Source organism: Saccostrea cucullata, unplaced genomic scaffold (genome assembly GCF_032062105.1).
Source record: "Saccostrea cucullata isolate Sc308-1 unplaced genomic scaffold, CSIRO_AGI_Scuc_v1 ctg3407, whole genome shotgun sequence".
NCBI lineage: Eukaryota > Metazoa > Mollusca > Bivalvia > Ostreida > Ostreidae > Saccostrea > Saccostrea cuccullata.
The window spans coordinates 29,517-47,293 of NW_026930051.1; the positions used below are offsets into that span (position 1 = coordinate 29,517).

At 32.0% G+C, this 17,777-nt stretch overlaps 1 protein-coding gene across 4 annotated transcripts in view; it reads right to left on the minus strand.

Annotated features, from left to right (window-relative positions):
* Positions 1-608: 608 nt before the first annotated feature.
* Positions 609-17,777, minus strand: part of LOC134282785 (uncharacterized) — a 55,902-nt gene continuing 38,733 nt past the window's right edge. For all 4 annotated transcript variants that reach the window (XM_062765179.1, XM_062765181.1, XM_062765180.1 and 1 more), the window contains 4 exons: positions 17,416-17,532; positions 13,845-14,045; positions 13,527-13,610; positions 609-1,919 (listed from right to left, as the gene is read on the minus strand). In XM_062765179.1, the coding sequence (XP_062621163.1) occupies positions 1,803-1,919; positions 13,527-13,610; positions 13,845-14,045; positions 17,416-17,532 (519 nt within the window). In that variant the 3' untranslated portion in view covers positions 609-1,802. The remainder of the gene's footprint in view (positions 1,920-13,526; positions 13,611-13,844; positions 14,046-17,415; positions 17,533-17,777) is intronic.

Sequence of the window (17,777 nt, forward strand, 5' to 3'; positions counted from 1 at the left end):
ATAAAACACAGCGTCATGACAAAGAATTTGCAATTTTTATTTGAAGAATTTCACTAATTTCTAGTCTTTCAACAAAGACATGTCATATATCATTTGAAAGAGTAGAAAATTGTCTATCAGGATCACTAAACAACTCAAAATGTCAGAATTTTGACTTAAGGGTGGTTTTTGCTTGACCGTCATCAATTATTAAATATATCTGTGATAAAAACCTTACATTCGTTCTATTTTTTACGATGGATTGCTTTTATACCAAAATTGGGAATCTGAAGACTCTACATATGACATATGTTTAATATCCCTGAGCATTATCCGAGGGGCACCAAATGAACTCCTTGAGTCTGTGTCCCTTATAGACTAGAAGGAATTACGCCTCTTCATACTGCATGACGCACCTGCCAGTATCATTTCGTTATTCTGTGTATTCATTTAAGAATATAGGTCCCGATCGAAAAGAATGTCTTCCTTAGAAAGAAATCTATGAGTATAAGTTGGATTACCACGTGCAGAATTAAATCGAAGCTCTTCTAAAATACATTTTATAAAATAAGGCTTATAAAGAAACAACGGAATACATATAAAAGAAAAAACTATTTATTTATGTAAGAAAAGATTGAACATTTTTAAAACAAAGCTTGACATAATTACTCATATCTTTATTTTAAACAGCAATTCATAGTAAAGATAGTAAATTACCAATATGAAAGTATAATATACATGCGTCATATCTTTTTTATAACTGACTCCTTAGATTAAAATCGGTAAAATTTGTTTGAGTCGGAATTTGAAATTCTGAAATTATACTTTTCCAGTTAAGGTCAAGATCTAGTGAACGAATTTAGACTATTTTTGATGCTAGATCCATTATGACTTCAAATTCAATTTCATCTTTTTCCTTACTTTACGGCTCTGATAGAATTATGTAGAAAATACAGTTTTTTCATGGAATTCAATTTGAAGTCACATGAAAAGTAAGCCCGATACTTATATTAATTCAAAGAAGAGGCAAAGAACATACACATTACCGTTTTCCGAGGAACTGTAGGCAATCTGTATATATTTTCTTTGTCTGATAGGGAAATAACTCCCATTTTCATTACTGGTTTCTTAATTTTTTATCAAATATGACTGTTCAAAATATGATTTTCATCTTGTTTACCTACAAATTATACCCCCAAACACCACATTTGACCAAGCTAAAGTTATAAAGCATCACTTAAGGAATTTATTTCTTGAATTTGATATATCTGTAGGCACCTATCATTTACTAGATCTTGACATTGGTGTCCGGATTAGGCAGTTTTCCATTTCCATGAAATGGATTTCATATTCATGAGTACGAATTGCAATTGATTGATAAGTTAACGCATAAATGTGCTCCCTGGATACATTTTCGTTATTTGTATTTGTTGCATTCAGCTTATTCTTATATTAAAACATATCTTGAGAAACGTTTAACTTTTGAGATAGAAACTTCTTAAACTGCTTAGTCAATATACAAAATACTAACCATGTCGATAATGTTATTATAACTCACGTTAAAAAAATGTGGATGAAAATTTACTTATATATGTTCTTTGTCATAAAACATTCAAATATATTTTTTTAAATCTTGTATAATACAATTTTGCATCTTGTCTAACTTGCATTTTTCTTAGTTTGATGCCATTCTGGTTATAAATGAAACAAAAAAAATATTTCAAAAGAAACAGTAAGATACACATGTTTAACTTAAAGTGACAAAAATGTACAAATTCTTGATTCATTATCTACAACAATATCAGAAATTAATAATATTGAAGTTAGTTATTATTTACTTTTTTATGTTGTAAACAACAACAAAATCGGTCTGACTGTGGACAGTCACAAATTCCGAAATATGTGCGGCAAACTGCTACAGCATGAAGAAGCATCAGCACCTTTAAATATTTGCAAGAGAAAGAAGCCAGTTAACATTGTACAACTGTTACAATATAGAAGTGGTTGATTTTATTATTTTATTTGGTTGTTTTACTATCTCACAGGTAAGACAATTCCAGTCAGTTAATTATAAGGTAAAAAACTCATTAAAAGATGTGTATAATATAGTTGTTGCTTTCTAGACCAATCAGTAAATATACACCTGATAGACAAAGAACTATATGCGGTACATTGCATAATTATTGCCCCCACAAAAGTTAAATTTTGAAAAATTCTTGAAATGTGCTGAATTCTATAAATTGTATGAGGAATATAAATTAACAGAACATATTAAAGTTTCAAAGTAGTTTATTGACATTTTTTGTTTTCATGACGTTACAAACTAGCCCGATTTTATATTATTTTTCAGAAAGAGGACAAAAAGAAACAATTTCAACACTTTTGACTTTAAAATTTATAGAGCGCAAGTTTTCTCAGGAACAATATTTACATATTTCATTGATATTATCATTCTACACCTTATATCAAAATATTGACCCTGATCAGACCTGCGCTCGGTGACTTTTACTCAAAATATTGACGAAATATATACACTCATCTGGAGAAATCATGGACATTTTAAATTTATGTCATTTTTGTGAAGTCATTTCAAACATATGACGTCATTGCTTATAAAAATATTCAGTGCACATTCAGCATATATCCCCCTGTTTAAGAACATAATAAAATATTTCTCCGTCAAAGTTTGATTTGGGGGGGGGGGGCAAATATTGGTTACTACCGAATAGAGTTCTTTCATCTTGTCTCCATTTGAACCAATTTGAACTCTTTTTAACAAATTTAAATATTATCTATATTATAAAAAGCTAGGACCACGATTCATGAGAAATTACCCCTTCTTGAAAATAAACAAATTTCTGCTAAAAGACTGGGTTTTTTGAAAAAATAATTTTGTTTAAACATATACAATTTAGTATTAAAAAATGCGAAATGACAGAAAATTTGCAGAAATTTGCAAAGGGAACGTTTATTTTTGTAACGAAAGTGTGAGTGCACATGTGAGAACATATGAGATCATCTTTGCAAAAATGAAATATCTGACCACTCCCGAAGAACTGGTTTATTTTATTTTATTCTGAAAGAGAAATGAAATATATGGTGAAAACATTTTTCAAGCTCAATTATCATTAATGGAGTATTCTATTTAAGTATAGTAGCGTGGTCCCTTTTTATACCCTTGATTTACTGGTTAAATATTAGCAAAGAGTATCCTGCTTGATTTCATTTTGTATAACAAAGTATTTCTAATTAAAGCATTGTGTACTTATAATGAATAATTAAACATATTTAAAAAATACAAGCTGATTTTAACACACATCGCACTAAAAAATGCCAGAACATTTTCTTTCATCAGACTACGGTTTCTCTTTTACACGGAATCGGGTGGAGACATTTAGATTAGATACTATAAAAAGAATATTCTTGTAATTGATATTTTCCTTTCAAAGATGAATTATACAAGATTCACAATCAACAGCAAATAGAATTTTCTAATTATATAACTTGATCAATGAAACACTATAAAAAGATTAACCAAACAAGTCCATACTGACCGATATAAAACTGAGTACCATTCGACTGAGAGCTAGCAAGCACGTTTACTAGTATACTGCGGGCATTTACCCGTATCGACACAAATCCACGTGGTTTAATATGATTCTAAGCAGGTCATAAAGAGGTTAATGGCATGTAAATGAAGAAAGAGAAGAGGTTCAAAATCATAATACTTTTAATTAGAAAACAGAGCACAAGTTTGTTCAACAAAGATATTTTAACTCAACCTTTACACATATGATATACACATTATATATCAATCTCGATTCTGGACAAACCTGTGCTCAGTGTTTACGAAAGCTATAAAGTGTGTACTTGTCAGTTATTTCTTTTGATATTCATGAAAATCAAAGGACCCCAACTTCAACACGCAGTTTCGTATGCTGCGTATATCTATTATTTGACATTTGAAGATGATAACTCAAGTAGTAAAGACAGCAGTCATTAAATAAAATTTAATTTTTATAGCTTTTGATAAATAAGGATTATGAAGATAACGAACAATATTCGATCTCAAAGTCCATTTATATAATAGTGTTGTGTTTTGCGTGCACTATGCCTAAATAGTAGTCAGGGTTTGACACACGGTGCACTCACCTCCGGCTCGTGCACCATGTGTCAAACCCTGATACTATTTAGGCATAGTGCACGCAAAACACAACACTATTGTAATTATTATGCTGACTGTTGTTACTCTAGTTTCTTCATTCCCAATGTATCATCACCTGTAACATTCGTCTACTCTATTATGATGTCACCTTATGCAACATGTACGTCATAATCTTTTTCTTTAATTTTGAACGTTCCATGCTTTAGGTATAATCTACAGATAGTTTTAGAGAATATTATTTGATTGAAGAAAGGGGGGTTGCAAGAAACTATTTTAGAAGAATTATTTGTTTATTTTTAATTTAAATTATAAAATATTTGAAACTAAGTTTATATATATTATAGTACAATGCTGTAGATAACGGCGTCTGTGGTGTAATCGGTAGCGCGTCGGACTGACAATCTCAGGGTCGTGAGATCGCTCCCCGCTATGGGCGTTGTCGGATTTTCCTCAAAAATGGAAGCCGTGCACTATTTCGGCATAGTATGCTTACGATATATAAATCCTTAGAACACTATGCGAGAATAGTAGGGCATGGGTTATATAGAGACAAACTGACAGGAAGCATAATAATTTTATAATAGTGTTGTGTTTTGCGTGCACTATGCCTAAATAGTAGTCAGGGTTTGATACATGGAGCACGAGCCGGAGGAGAGTGCATATGTGTCAAACCCTGACTACTATTTAGGCATAGTGCACGCAAAACACAACACTATTGTTATTATTATGCTGACTGTTGTTACTGTATAAAAACGGCAATATTTTCTTCATTCCCAATGTTTCATCACCTGTAACATTCGTCTACTCTATTATGACGTCACCTTATGCAACATGTACGTCATAATCTTTTTCTTTAATTTTGAACGTTCCATGCTTTAGGTATAATCTACAGATAGTTTTAGAGAATATTATTTGATTGAAGGAAGGGGGGTTGCAAGAAACTATTTTAGAAGAATTATTTTGTTTATTTTTAATCTTAAGTGTAAAATATTTGAAACTAAGTTTATATATATTATAGTACAATAGTATAGACAAGGGGGTCCGTGGCATAATCGGTAGCGCATCGGACTGACAATCTCGGGGTCGTGAGTTCGCTCCCCGGTATGGGCGTTGTTGGATTTTCCTCAGAAATGGAAGCCGTGCACTATTTCGGCATAGTATGCTTACGCTATATAAATCCTTTGAAAACTATGCGAGAATAGTAGGGTGTGGGTTATATAGAGACAAACTGACAGGAAGCATAATAATAAACAATACAAAATAGGAACAGAGCAAACACGGACCTCCGAAACATCAGAGGTGGGATCAGGTGCCATGGGGGAGTGAGCATCCCCTGTCGACCGGTCACACCCGCCGTGTGCTCATTGTCATGATCAGGAAATAACGGAAAAATCCATCGTCAATTCAGTGTTTAAATAATGGACTAACAATAAGTATGAAAAACTTCAGTCAGCATTTGACTCAATGATAAACTGTATTTGATGACAAGGTCATTTTATCGACCATAGAACTTACGAAATGATGACTTTAAACGAGACTGCTGATATTCTTGTTTCATCAATTTGCTTGTCAATAATTCACCTCGTTTTAGAAATTGTTCATACGTAGAGCATGCTCTTGCGTATCGAATCAACTGAGATATATTTACTCCGTATGCAGCTGATGAAGGTATATTGCTGTATAAGTAAGGGAAGTTGACGATAGAAAAGTTAAAGTCATCACGTTTATCATAAAGCTTGGTTGTTAGTTAAGCATTGAATTTCATATTTTTGGCTGTCTTCGGTCCTATATCACACCTGGCTGTGCCGACAAATTGAATACCGCGCGTTAGCGCGGTATGATAAATTTGTCGACACGGCCAGGTGTGTTATAGGACCGAAGACAGTCAAAATATGAATTCAATGCTTATATTTACATTCTCTAATTTTCCTTCTTCGTAATTGCTTATTTCGTTTATCTTTAGTGTGAATTTAACGCCCTTCAAAACTGACGCGGTTAATAGACGTAAGAGCCGTTTGTGACGTCAGATGACGTTGCAAAGTTAAATAACGCAAACAAACATTGCGAGGAAAAAAAGTGACAAATTAATTTGAAAGGAACATTTGTAGCATTTTCACGTTAATTTAACAGGATTATAGTTTTTAATTAAATTGAGTCAAAACATTGTACATTTTGGTGTTCTCAGATTATAGAAAATGCATATAGTTCCTACTGTGTATTCTAACGCACGGTGACAAGGTTTCACGTGTGTTATAGAAATTTGAACGTCATGGATTTCTAATGAATTTCATAAGGAAAAATCCACAGAATGTAAATATATTACCATTAACGTCTTACCAAGTAAAATATCCAAGTATGAAACAGATATGTCAGACTCTGCGGTATTTTTTATCTCAGGCTCTCCTTGATATATCGTATCGACGTAGGAATGGAAATTACCATTGTTCATTAATACGGAAGCCCATTTAGGACTAATCGAAAAAAAATTTTGAATCCAATATAACGAATTGTCGAATTTGTTATAACAAATTAAATTCGTTATAACAATTTCTTTGTTATAACAAATTTAAAGAAATCGTTATAATGAATTAAATTCGACAATTTGTTATATCAAATTTCAAAAAATATTTTTATAGGTCCTAAATGGGCTTCCATTGACAATACGTACTCGATATATCTAAATGTCGAGTTGAAGGCCACAGCAAGTGTATTCATCTTTTCACGTTTAAATGTTCGAAATTTGACAAGTAATCGGTGGTATAAGAAGAGTTGTTAATAAGAGATTGACGTATTTATGAAGTATACTCATGCACTTTACAATAGGGGACGATTAATGCATGGTTTTATTTCTAAATATTGCTTACTTTGATTTTTATACGTAACATAAAAATAATGTATTAACACCATATATTATCCAAAAAAATGTCAAGGGCGATACTGACGCGCCAGAGATTTGCCTTTTTCTCATTAAAAATGATTTAATGTTATAACCCTTGATGTGTTTTTTTTTTTAGGTTTTTTTTTTATCACAAATTTAATGAATCTGTTTTAACAAATTAAATTCGTTATAACGAATTCAATGAATCTGTTTTAACGAATTAAATTCGTTATAACGAATTCAATGAATCTGTTATAACAAATTAAATTTGTTATAACGAATTCAATAAATCTGTTATAACAAATTAAATTCGTTATAACGAATTCTAAAAATCGTTATAACGAATTCAAAAATATTTTTTGATAGGTCCTAAATGGGCTTCCGTACTTTACAGTAGGGGACGATTATTGCATAATTTTATTTCTACAATTTGCTTGGGTTGATTTTTATGCATGTACGTTACATTATAACAATATCAATAAAATCATTAAATTAAGTATATAAGGAAAGCACACAGCGAAAGAAAAGTCGAAATTTAAAATGATGTACGATTGAGCGACTCCTTTAGCTATTAAATAAAAAACTTGATATCTATTTATATATATCTACGAGCAAATAAAAAGGTATTGGCAGAATAAAAAAGGCAAAAAAAAAATAAAAATAAAAAATAAACCCATGTATATATACATTTAATTTTATTTTGCGACTCTCCCATGCGTTGTGTTTTCCAAGACACGACCCCCCACTAAGTTACATTTACTGACTGAAGAGAAAATGTCTTAATTATTGATTTTTAAAAAGTCTAGTCAATTTCTAATTATTTTATCTAATAGGTAAACGTTTGCTTTTGCTATTTTAATTGTAACAAGCCCCGTGCAAGTCGTAGACAGTGCAAACCATGCAGTTTTTAAAAAGTTCATTTTTATCAGATATCCAATCATGTTAAAAGTGTGGATTTCATACTGAGAATACTGAACATTATCTTATCAACTACCCATTATGTACATGGTTGGTAAAAAAAAATAAATGATATTGATGTTGTTATTAAAATTGATACTCTGCATGTTAAGAGGAAATGTCAATACTCTTATTAGACATTTCCAGAGTTCGCGAGCTCGAGATGGATATTAGGATCTTTAGGGTGCATGTCAAGACATGAATTTCATGTTGAATACATATTCCCAATAACATTCAAAAGTTAATACCTGTATTTCGGAACACCAGAATAAAATTTTAGAAAATACTAGTAAATAAGGTTGTATCCTTTTAATTGTATTTAATTGCATTTAATACCTGTCATTTAATTTAGACAGTAAACAAGCCTCTCATCTTGTTTCCATTTCATCATCCAGATACAAAATACAAAAAGAGGCCGTTGGAAGTAATTTCGGTTGGGGGGGGGGGGGGGTATTAGTAAAAAAAATCCCCGACAAGCAAAAAAGTCAAAAGAGTTTATTATTGTGGTGATACAAGGATATATAATATCAGAAAGTAACCTTTATTGCTATTTTTTTTAGTGCAGAACAAAGTCAATTCCTTAACATTTTTAACATGAGAATGAAAAACACGTTTTTCTTTTTACATTGTACAACACACAACTGCAAGCACCGAAGAAATGTGCCCTAGTTCCCAGCACAACGTGCCGGGCTTATTTCGTAGTAGACCTCTCCCCTAGCTCCCCCGTTTCCCCAATATACAAAAACATTATTTTTCCTTCACTGATATATAATTATTAAGTTACAATTATTGATACATATATATTATTATCGTATCACGTCGAGTTGACTCGCGGATCATCAGATCTAACGAGACGCGAAATATGATGATGTCAAGATCAAGTTACTGTTATAATAATAAATTTATTATATACCCCCTCATAAATAGCAAAATATAGCAAAAGAAAACTTTAGAGATCAATTGCATAACATTTATCCATAAAACAAAGCATAATAACAAGGGACTTTTTAACGCGCAAGAAAAATAACGTCATATTTCTGCGTACTACGTCATCAGTTTCAGAGAGTGGTGATATGGATTCAGAAAACAATATGTTGATGATCCGGAAAGTCGGATCACGACGTCATGTGATAGCGTAAATTCAACAGTAAAATTGGGTGATACACATTAGGTATATAATAAAATGTGTGAACCGGTATATTCAATTATATTTTAGCATCTAAATCATTATATAAAATACGGGCAAGTAGCATCGTTGGGGGTATAAAAAAAACACGTTTATTCTATCTTGAATTGGTAGCTTTTCCATATTTCGTTATAATTTTCAAATGAAATAAAAGAAAGGAGAATCGGTTTTGAAAGAAATATGAAATAATTGATAGGCAAAAAAATTGCAATGCCCGAAAGTTGCACCCCAATCACCCCCGAAATATTAGTTCAGGGAAGTACCATAAAATATGCATGTATAGGTACTGTTGTTTTTGTGGAGGTGGGTTTGCCGATTACACCGAAAGAGAAATATACGTATATAACACAACTTTGTAGGATCAATCCTACATATACAGTGATATGTCAGGTATTCGTTTTAGCTCACCTGAGCCGAAGGCTCAAATGCGATTTTCTGATCAACATTTTTCCGTTGTCTGTTGTTATTGTCGTTGTCGTAGTCTTAAACTGTTCACATTTTCATCTTCTTCTCAAGAACTACTAGGCCAATTTCAACCAAACTTGTCACAAAGTATCCTTCGGTGAAGAGGATTCAAGCTGGTTCAGATGAAGGGCCAATTTTTCTTCCAAGGGGAGATAATTAAGTATTGAATTCATATTTTTGGCTGTCTTCGGTCCTATAACACACCTGGCCGTGCCGACAAATTGAATACCGCGCGTTTTTCCTTCTTCATAATTGCTTATTTCGTTAATCTTTAATGTGAATTTAGCTCATTTCAAAACTGACGTGGTTAATAGACGTAAGAGCCCTTTGACGTCAGATGACGTTGCAAAGTTAAATAACGCAAACAAACATTGCGAGGAAAAAAAGAGAAAAATTAATTTTAAACGCACATTTGTAGTATATTTACGTTAATTTAACAGGATTATAGTTTTAATTAAATTGAGTCAAAACATTGTACAGTTTGGTGCTCTTAGATAATAGAAAATGCATATAGTTCCTACTGTGTATTCTAACGTGAGGTGACAAGGTTTCACGTGTGTTATAGAAAATTGAACGTCGTAAAGAAAATTACACTGAATGTAAATATTTATGAATGAATGAAAAATTAATGGCATCTTTTAAAAAACTTTTCTCTAGAACCATTGGGCCAGGAAGGGTAAAACTTGTGTGAAAACATCCTCAGATAGTGTAGATTTAAGGGTTTTTTTTTCAAATCATGACCCCCGGAGGAAGGGCGGGGCCGCAATGGCTGATCAAAATTTTACATAGGAATACATAGGAAAAATCTTTAAAAATCTTCTCTCCAGACCCACTGAACAAGGAAAGATGAAACTCATGTGGAAGCATCCTCAGGTAGTGTAGATACAAATTTGTTCAAATCATGACCCTCTGGTGTAGGGTGGGGCCACAATAGCTGATCAAAGTTTTACAAAGGAATATAGAGGAATTTTTTTATTAAAAATCTTCTTCTCCAGAACTATTGGACCAGGAATGATGAAACTCAGATGTACGAATCTCAACGTAGTGTAGATTCAAGTTTGTTTAAATCATGACCCCGGGGGTAGGGCGGGGCCACAATGACTGATCAAAGTTTTACATAGGAATACATAGGGAAAATCTTTTTAAAATCTTCTTCTCAAGATCAACAAAGCCATAATTGGTGATATTAATATGGAAACATCCTCATGATCAGTTAAATCAAGTTAAATCAAGTTTGTTCATATCATGACCCCTGGGGGTAAGGTGGGGTCATATTGACTAATCATATCTTTACATAGAAATATATAGGAAAAAAATCTTTAAAAATCTTCTCAAGTATTTCAAAATTATACAAGTATATTTTATTGATATAGTGACACTCTCAACTAATAAAAAAAATTCAACCTCCCCCAACTAGTAAACTTTTCAATACTGAGCTGATTTGTGTTTTTTAAACTAACCCATGCGCTCAGGTGAGCGATGTGGCCCATTGGTCTCTTGTTACTTCCTTGGGAGCAATCGAAATAAGTTGGTCATTTACGTGAACAATAAATAATTTCTATTGGAAAATGGCCGTGTTGTTACGAATGACTTGCCAGATGATTTCAGAGTAGGAACTTTTTTGGTTTTTTATGGTCAGCGGTCTGTCCCTGGTCAAGGATCCTTTCAAATACAGATTTCCAGTGATTAAAGCATAATTATGTTGATGATGTAAAAAAAAAGGTTAGATGATGTCGTTGAATAAACAGTCGTTTGGCCAGTTCCGAATTTCGTATTCCTTGAGAATTTACTCCTTACTTTATTATTTTAATTTACATGTACATTTAGTTGATATATTTTTCAACAACCTTTAAATTATCTTTTTTTTTACAAAGTACACGTATACGATCATATAAATGCTAAAATTTGGAAAAATAGATATTGAAGAAACTTTAAAATACATCTAGAAAATATTACTTCTAACTTATATAAAACGGTGATATACGTTTTTTTTTTTTTAAAATATCACTGACGTTGTGTGATGTTATATAACGTTTTATAGCGTTATCTTGTTAGCTTTTCACTGCTTTAATTTTGAGTTTAAATTAGAATTTAGAAGGTGTATTATAAAAAATTTGGTATCGATATATTCAGAAAAAACTATCACTTTCAAAAACGGTCAAAAACTGATTTTCAAAAATTTGGTCAAGAAGGTCCCTTTTCGCTTGACGCAACTCATACTGTGGAATCATTTTAATTCGTGGGAGTCAATGTTCGTGGGTTGGTTGTGGGGTCGTAATTTCGTGGGTAACATTTATATAGAAGATTCAATAAATAACTATGTTTACAAGTTAAATGTTCATGGGGATGTAAATTCGTGGATAAGGGTAACCCTCGAAATGCACGGACATTGGTCCCCCACGAACATTGATGATTCCACAGTATGTATTATTGTTAAGCTGGAATAATTTCATATACATTTATGGGTTGTCATATTTTTTTCACATGTATGTAATATTGATGAATAATTCTTGATCTTTATTTTTTATTATAACCTTATTTTATTATCATGTACTTGCATTATTACTGACTATCATATCTTGACCTTTTATATGAGGAGAGGGTGTTCGTTCATGTAGGCCTTTTCTGTTGCCCAATCCTTATTGTATTATTTAATAAAATATGTTTAAAGTACAAATTATTCGCAGAATGCATTTTTCCGAAAGAGGAAAAATAGACTACATTTGCCCAATTTTTACTACAAAATGTATAGGCTTAGAGAAGAGGTTTGCTCCAGTACTCCACTATTATCAGTACATAATATTTAAGGAATGAAGCTTATTTCCAATTTATGTTATACGATATGATATAACATAACTTGGGGCAGTTTATGCTTTATAAACTGTGAAGCGGTTTATTAAAAAGCGTAAACTGTCCCAAGTTATGTTATATCGTATAACATAAGTTGAAATAAGCTTCATTCTTTGTAATTTAATTTCAGTATAGACAATGAGACAATTTTTCCTCCGGAAAAGGCTTAAATATAGCCTATTTTAAAAGTAACGTCAAGCGGAGTAATACGTTTTTGATCTTGAACATTGTTCGTTATTTCTATATGTTTCATTTTAAAATAAAATGCACAATTATAGAATTTAAAAAAAAAACATGTATAATCAATCAATCAATCGATTTAAATTAGTCCCTTGGTTTTTGACAAGTTAAAAATGTGAACACTTTACAGACATACAGAGAGAGAGACAGACAGACGGACAAATGACAGACGAAAGGTGACGATCAGAAAAGCTATTGTTAAGCTAAAGTTATTCTTGTCGGTCTACCTTAACTGCAACTGCTTTCATGGCGAAGCCATCACGGAATCAAATCTGTTAAACACAATCCAAACCATACTAACTAACAAATGATGTAATATTAATGTCCATTTCATTCTTTAATTACATGCAAATTGTCTGTTTTAACAATGGTGTTCTAAATAGAGACAACCAATTAGATTCTTCACGTGCATTACATGCACCTGTGGTGATATATCGAGTTAATTGACACTGAAATGGAGGTTTCTAGTAAAGAAAATAGTAACAGATTTGGAATTTGGTTTTAAAAGAGAGAATTTTTTAAAGCATGAAAAACCGTTAATGAAAAATCATTGCGCTTTTGCGAGAATGATGATGATTCAAATGGCGATTACTCGAGAATATATAACCTTGCACACGGAGTTAGTTTGTGCTAAAGAAATGCATATATTGATTAGCATATGTGTTGTAAGATCACCACATCTATCATCTTCGCTAGCCAAGGGTTTCCGATCCGATATCTACTCTACTAGGTTTCGGATCGGAAACCCTTGGCTAGCGAAGATACACATCTATAAGAAATTGATTTAATTTTATTTCAATGTATACCTCTATGATAAGTGATTGAAAGCCAACAATGATCACAGCCATATAACAAGGGTATATTTTGTTCTTCAAAACTTCGTAGCATCCCTGTAAAAGAAAAATAGATTCCTTTCAATATTTCTTTTATTTAACATACGAAAAATTCAGTTAAATCTTTCTCGCCCTCTCTTCCTTTTTGTGTATGTGTGAGTGATTGTGAGGGTATGGGAATGGCTGTGAGGGTGTGTGTATATTTGTATTTATTTCAAGTGGAAAATCGCGCATTATCAAATGTTTTAAGTCTTGTGCTGATGGAAAATTTAAATGTTTTTAGTTGATTACATTAGCTTTATATGTTCCACTGTCTACATTTGCATGGCAAGTTGAAGGAGCTGAAGAGTACGTGCTTTCTGTGACACCAATACAGCAAGTCTTCGGAATTTGTGAATTGGTTTGTTGACATTCCCCACTTGTTGTACACCAAGGTGTGAAATCAAAATCATTAGTCGTACTTTCCACAGGATTCACAGCACAACAGTCCAACTAATCCAAAACATAACAGTGATATTATAAAGGTAATAATACAAAATCACAGGAATGAAACGGTGTTCGAATCAAAAAAAAAATAACTAACTGAAATTTTTGGAGAGTGCAAGGGTTTCACACTATGAATTCTTGAATGTTGCTTGGGTTCACTCCCAAGCAAAATATAATTTTTACAAAAAATAACTATCAATCTGTTTGATTATCAATCTGTTTTGATAGCTAAATTTGATGATAAATAAAAGAAAAAAGTATATTTATATGCAATGCAATATATTTACTTTAATTATTATTTTTAATTCTGTAAAATAAGAGACTGTTCGCGGCAACAACATTTATCTAGATTGGCTTAGCTACTTTGCAAACAATTTTCATCATTTTGAAGTACATGTAAAACCGTATTTCATAATTTTCAGTTTATTCCTAATCTACAAAAAGCAGGCGGGAATCCAAGATTTTTCCAGGAGGGGTCCCCGGGAGGGGGGGGGGGCAGTATCACTTTTAGTTGGTTTAGTTTATACATTAAATAACCACAAATTCCAAAGTGATGGCACGGAAACCCCCATCTCTAGATCTTTACTCGTAGATCTGTGCGTGTAAAACATAGCTTATTTGTAAAAACAGAGGGATGTCAATCTTTAATTTGAGAAAATTGTTCACCTTAAAAAATAACGAATAATAATTTTGTCTCATGGGAGGGGAGGGTATGCTGTGCTCACAATAATAACAAAACTTGGAGGATTGGGGTATTTTCAAACTGTAAAGGAGTGAATGGAGTATATAAAAACAAAATTTATTTATCGAAAGGAAATCAAGATATAAATTTAGTTAAATACTTGATGCAGTATTAAGAAGAAAATAACGGGTACCTTTAGTCGTTTAATTAAAATGACTAAAAATTACGTTTACCTTAGCAAACATGACACAAGTGAATGAAATCATCATCAGTTCTGTTTTCTTCTTGTTTGGCTGTTCTCGTCAGAAATGGGTCAACTACATCTTAAAAACAAACATTTAATTTTTGCATTTTGATGCAGTCAAATAATTTTATTTTGGTAGCATTTTTGGACGTGAGTTGTAAAAGAATAATACCTATGTAATAATCGTTGAATTTTAGACCAAAAGCTGTTTGCATTAATTGGGGAACACAATCAACCCACATCCTAACTTACATGTATCATAATATTGTAAAATACAACATCGCGTACTTTGTTTATTACAAATTACAACATTTGTCTAAAACAAGAAAACAACAAAACATGACTTACAATGGTCTTTAGAAATAAAGTCAAAATGACCAGTCACAAGTCAAAGTTGACCAGAGACTGGTAATGTTGAGGAAACAGATAGTCAAATTATGTATTAACTAACTGAACGGAAGAAAATGACTTCAAATCTGGTCAACGTGACAAATTTATGTTTTCAGTGTAACAGTATTTAATCTCAAAGTCCATAAAACAATAAAATAGGAGCAGAGCAGACACGGACCTCAGAATATGGAATACGTATTTATACAAGAAATATTACTGAAAGTTATAAAAACATATATAACTTTTGCCCAGTGAAAAATACGTTATATCTTTCGGTGTTTTTTTTTTACCTTAGGAAAAGTACATAAAGATGTTTTCTTTTACATGTGTCTAATGAAATCGTATTTATATAATGGCTAATATTAAACATGCTAAAACATTCGTGGTGGTGGTGGTGGGCGTACCCACTACATGTCCAACATACACTATATACAGGACTGCTCCCTCATTAAAGACGCCTGTGACCTTTTTACTCCCCTGCACTGCAATTGCCTCTCTTTGCATGAGAGCAACTGCTTTTACGTAGAGTAAAAGGTCTTTATAATTTTTAATTGGTATAAATTATCTTATATACAATGCATTTAACAACAATTATAACCCACGATCTTAATAAAAGTTTGCACCCTCCCCATTTTTTTCTGATGTATAAAGTCTTCAATACCTCTATCAAAATATCTATTGATTGAATTATTTGTCTGCAAAGAAATGTGGGAATTAGATAAATTGCAATGAAAAGGGAATACTCTCTACTCCTATTTACAAGTATAACTTACTTATAGCCCCTCTATTTAAAAATTCCCAGATTTTTTTTTAATACAATTTCCATGAGAACAAAGGTCATGCTACTTTTTATACATGTATATGCTAATTGATGACTGCTTACCGTCAACTGACACTGCTCATAGAAGATATTGCCTGTTTTGTTATCTTTAATACCCATGCTTAATGTTTTATGGACTTTGATATTGAATACTGTTCGTGATCTCCATATCCTTCATTGATTAAAAGATTAAACTCGATATATTAAAATTGACGACTGAAAATTTTAAGTCATCACGTTTATCATAGAGTTAAGTTGTTACATTACCATTAACATCTTTTTCAGGTAAAATATCCGAATATGAAACAGATGTGTCCAATTCTGTGGTATCTTTTATCTCAAGCTCACTGGGATAGATCAAATGGACGAAAGAATGGAAATTACCATTGGTAATTGGCAATGAATCGTTGATATATCTTAATGTAGAATTGAAGGCCACAAAGTGTTCCCTTCTTTATATGGGATTTGCACAAATTTTGCTTCATATAGATACCTAAAATAGGTTTGCTAATAGCGGGGCGAATTTGGTACCCAAGGAAATTCCAATAGATTGTTGGAAGACCTGGTCTCCAAAAACAACATAGAAATTGCCAATCAGAAACTCATTTTTTTTATGTTACCTTCAGAGTACATGTGTACAATCAGAATGTTTTTTTAACAAAATAATGTTGCAAATTACCAATTAAATGGAAAGAAAATGTTCGAGTTCCATCGTAAAAACGGATTTCTAAATAGTACAAATGATTTTCTGAAGTGTGCAAACGGAATTTAAAATTTTACAAACGATTCAAGAATATTTAGAAATCTAAGTTTTAGAATTTCTATACCATATAAACAAATATGTGTCGCATAAAAGAATTTCTAAATCGCTCAAACGATTTTTTAAATTGTGCAAAAAAAATAATTCTTTTTTCTACAGATTTGAAACGCACTTTTACGCCGTTGTTGCTCACCAAAAAACATTCTAAAACACAACAGACAGACAAACAGACTGATGGAAGCTGGAAACTATTCGAACAGTAAAGATTACTGGAGCATATATCTCAAGCGAGCTATCACTTTTACACATGAAAGAAATGGGAAAAACAGAAAGGTATCATTAAACTTCACTAAGTTCTTTATTTTAACTTTAACAAAAGTAGCAAATAATAGTAATATTTCAGATATTATACTGTCTATATGTCAGTGATCTTTATAAAAATGTTTTTAATGATTTTTTTTCTATTTTGGTGTCACATACCTCTATAAATAGCTTGTTCCATGAATTTGACATCATATTCGCACTGTTGTGCGAGTCCTCTGTAAATACTTTATGTAAATTTTTGACCATATCATCTTTAGCATCGCTGTCTTGTATCTTAAGTGAAAAAAAACAGAACATATTTGTAAAATACTTATGCTCTCGTATAGCAGCTTATGGCAAGGGTTGAATTTACTTAATGTATGTCAAAATGCAAAGGTCAAATGGTAAAAATTGTTGGTATCCGATGGAAGGTTCTTGTCACAAGAAATACGCCTGTGATATATGAAAGCCGTAGTTTTAACTGTTCAAAAGTTATGACCAAGATCAAAGTATTTGAAAATTGCGTCAAAATTTATGAT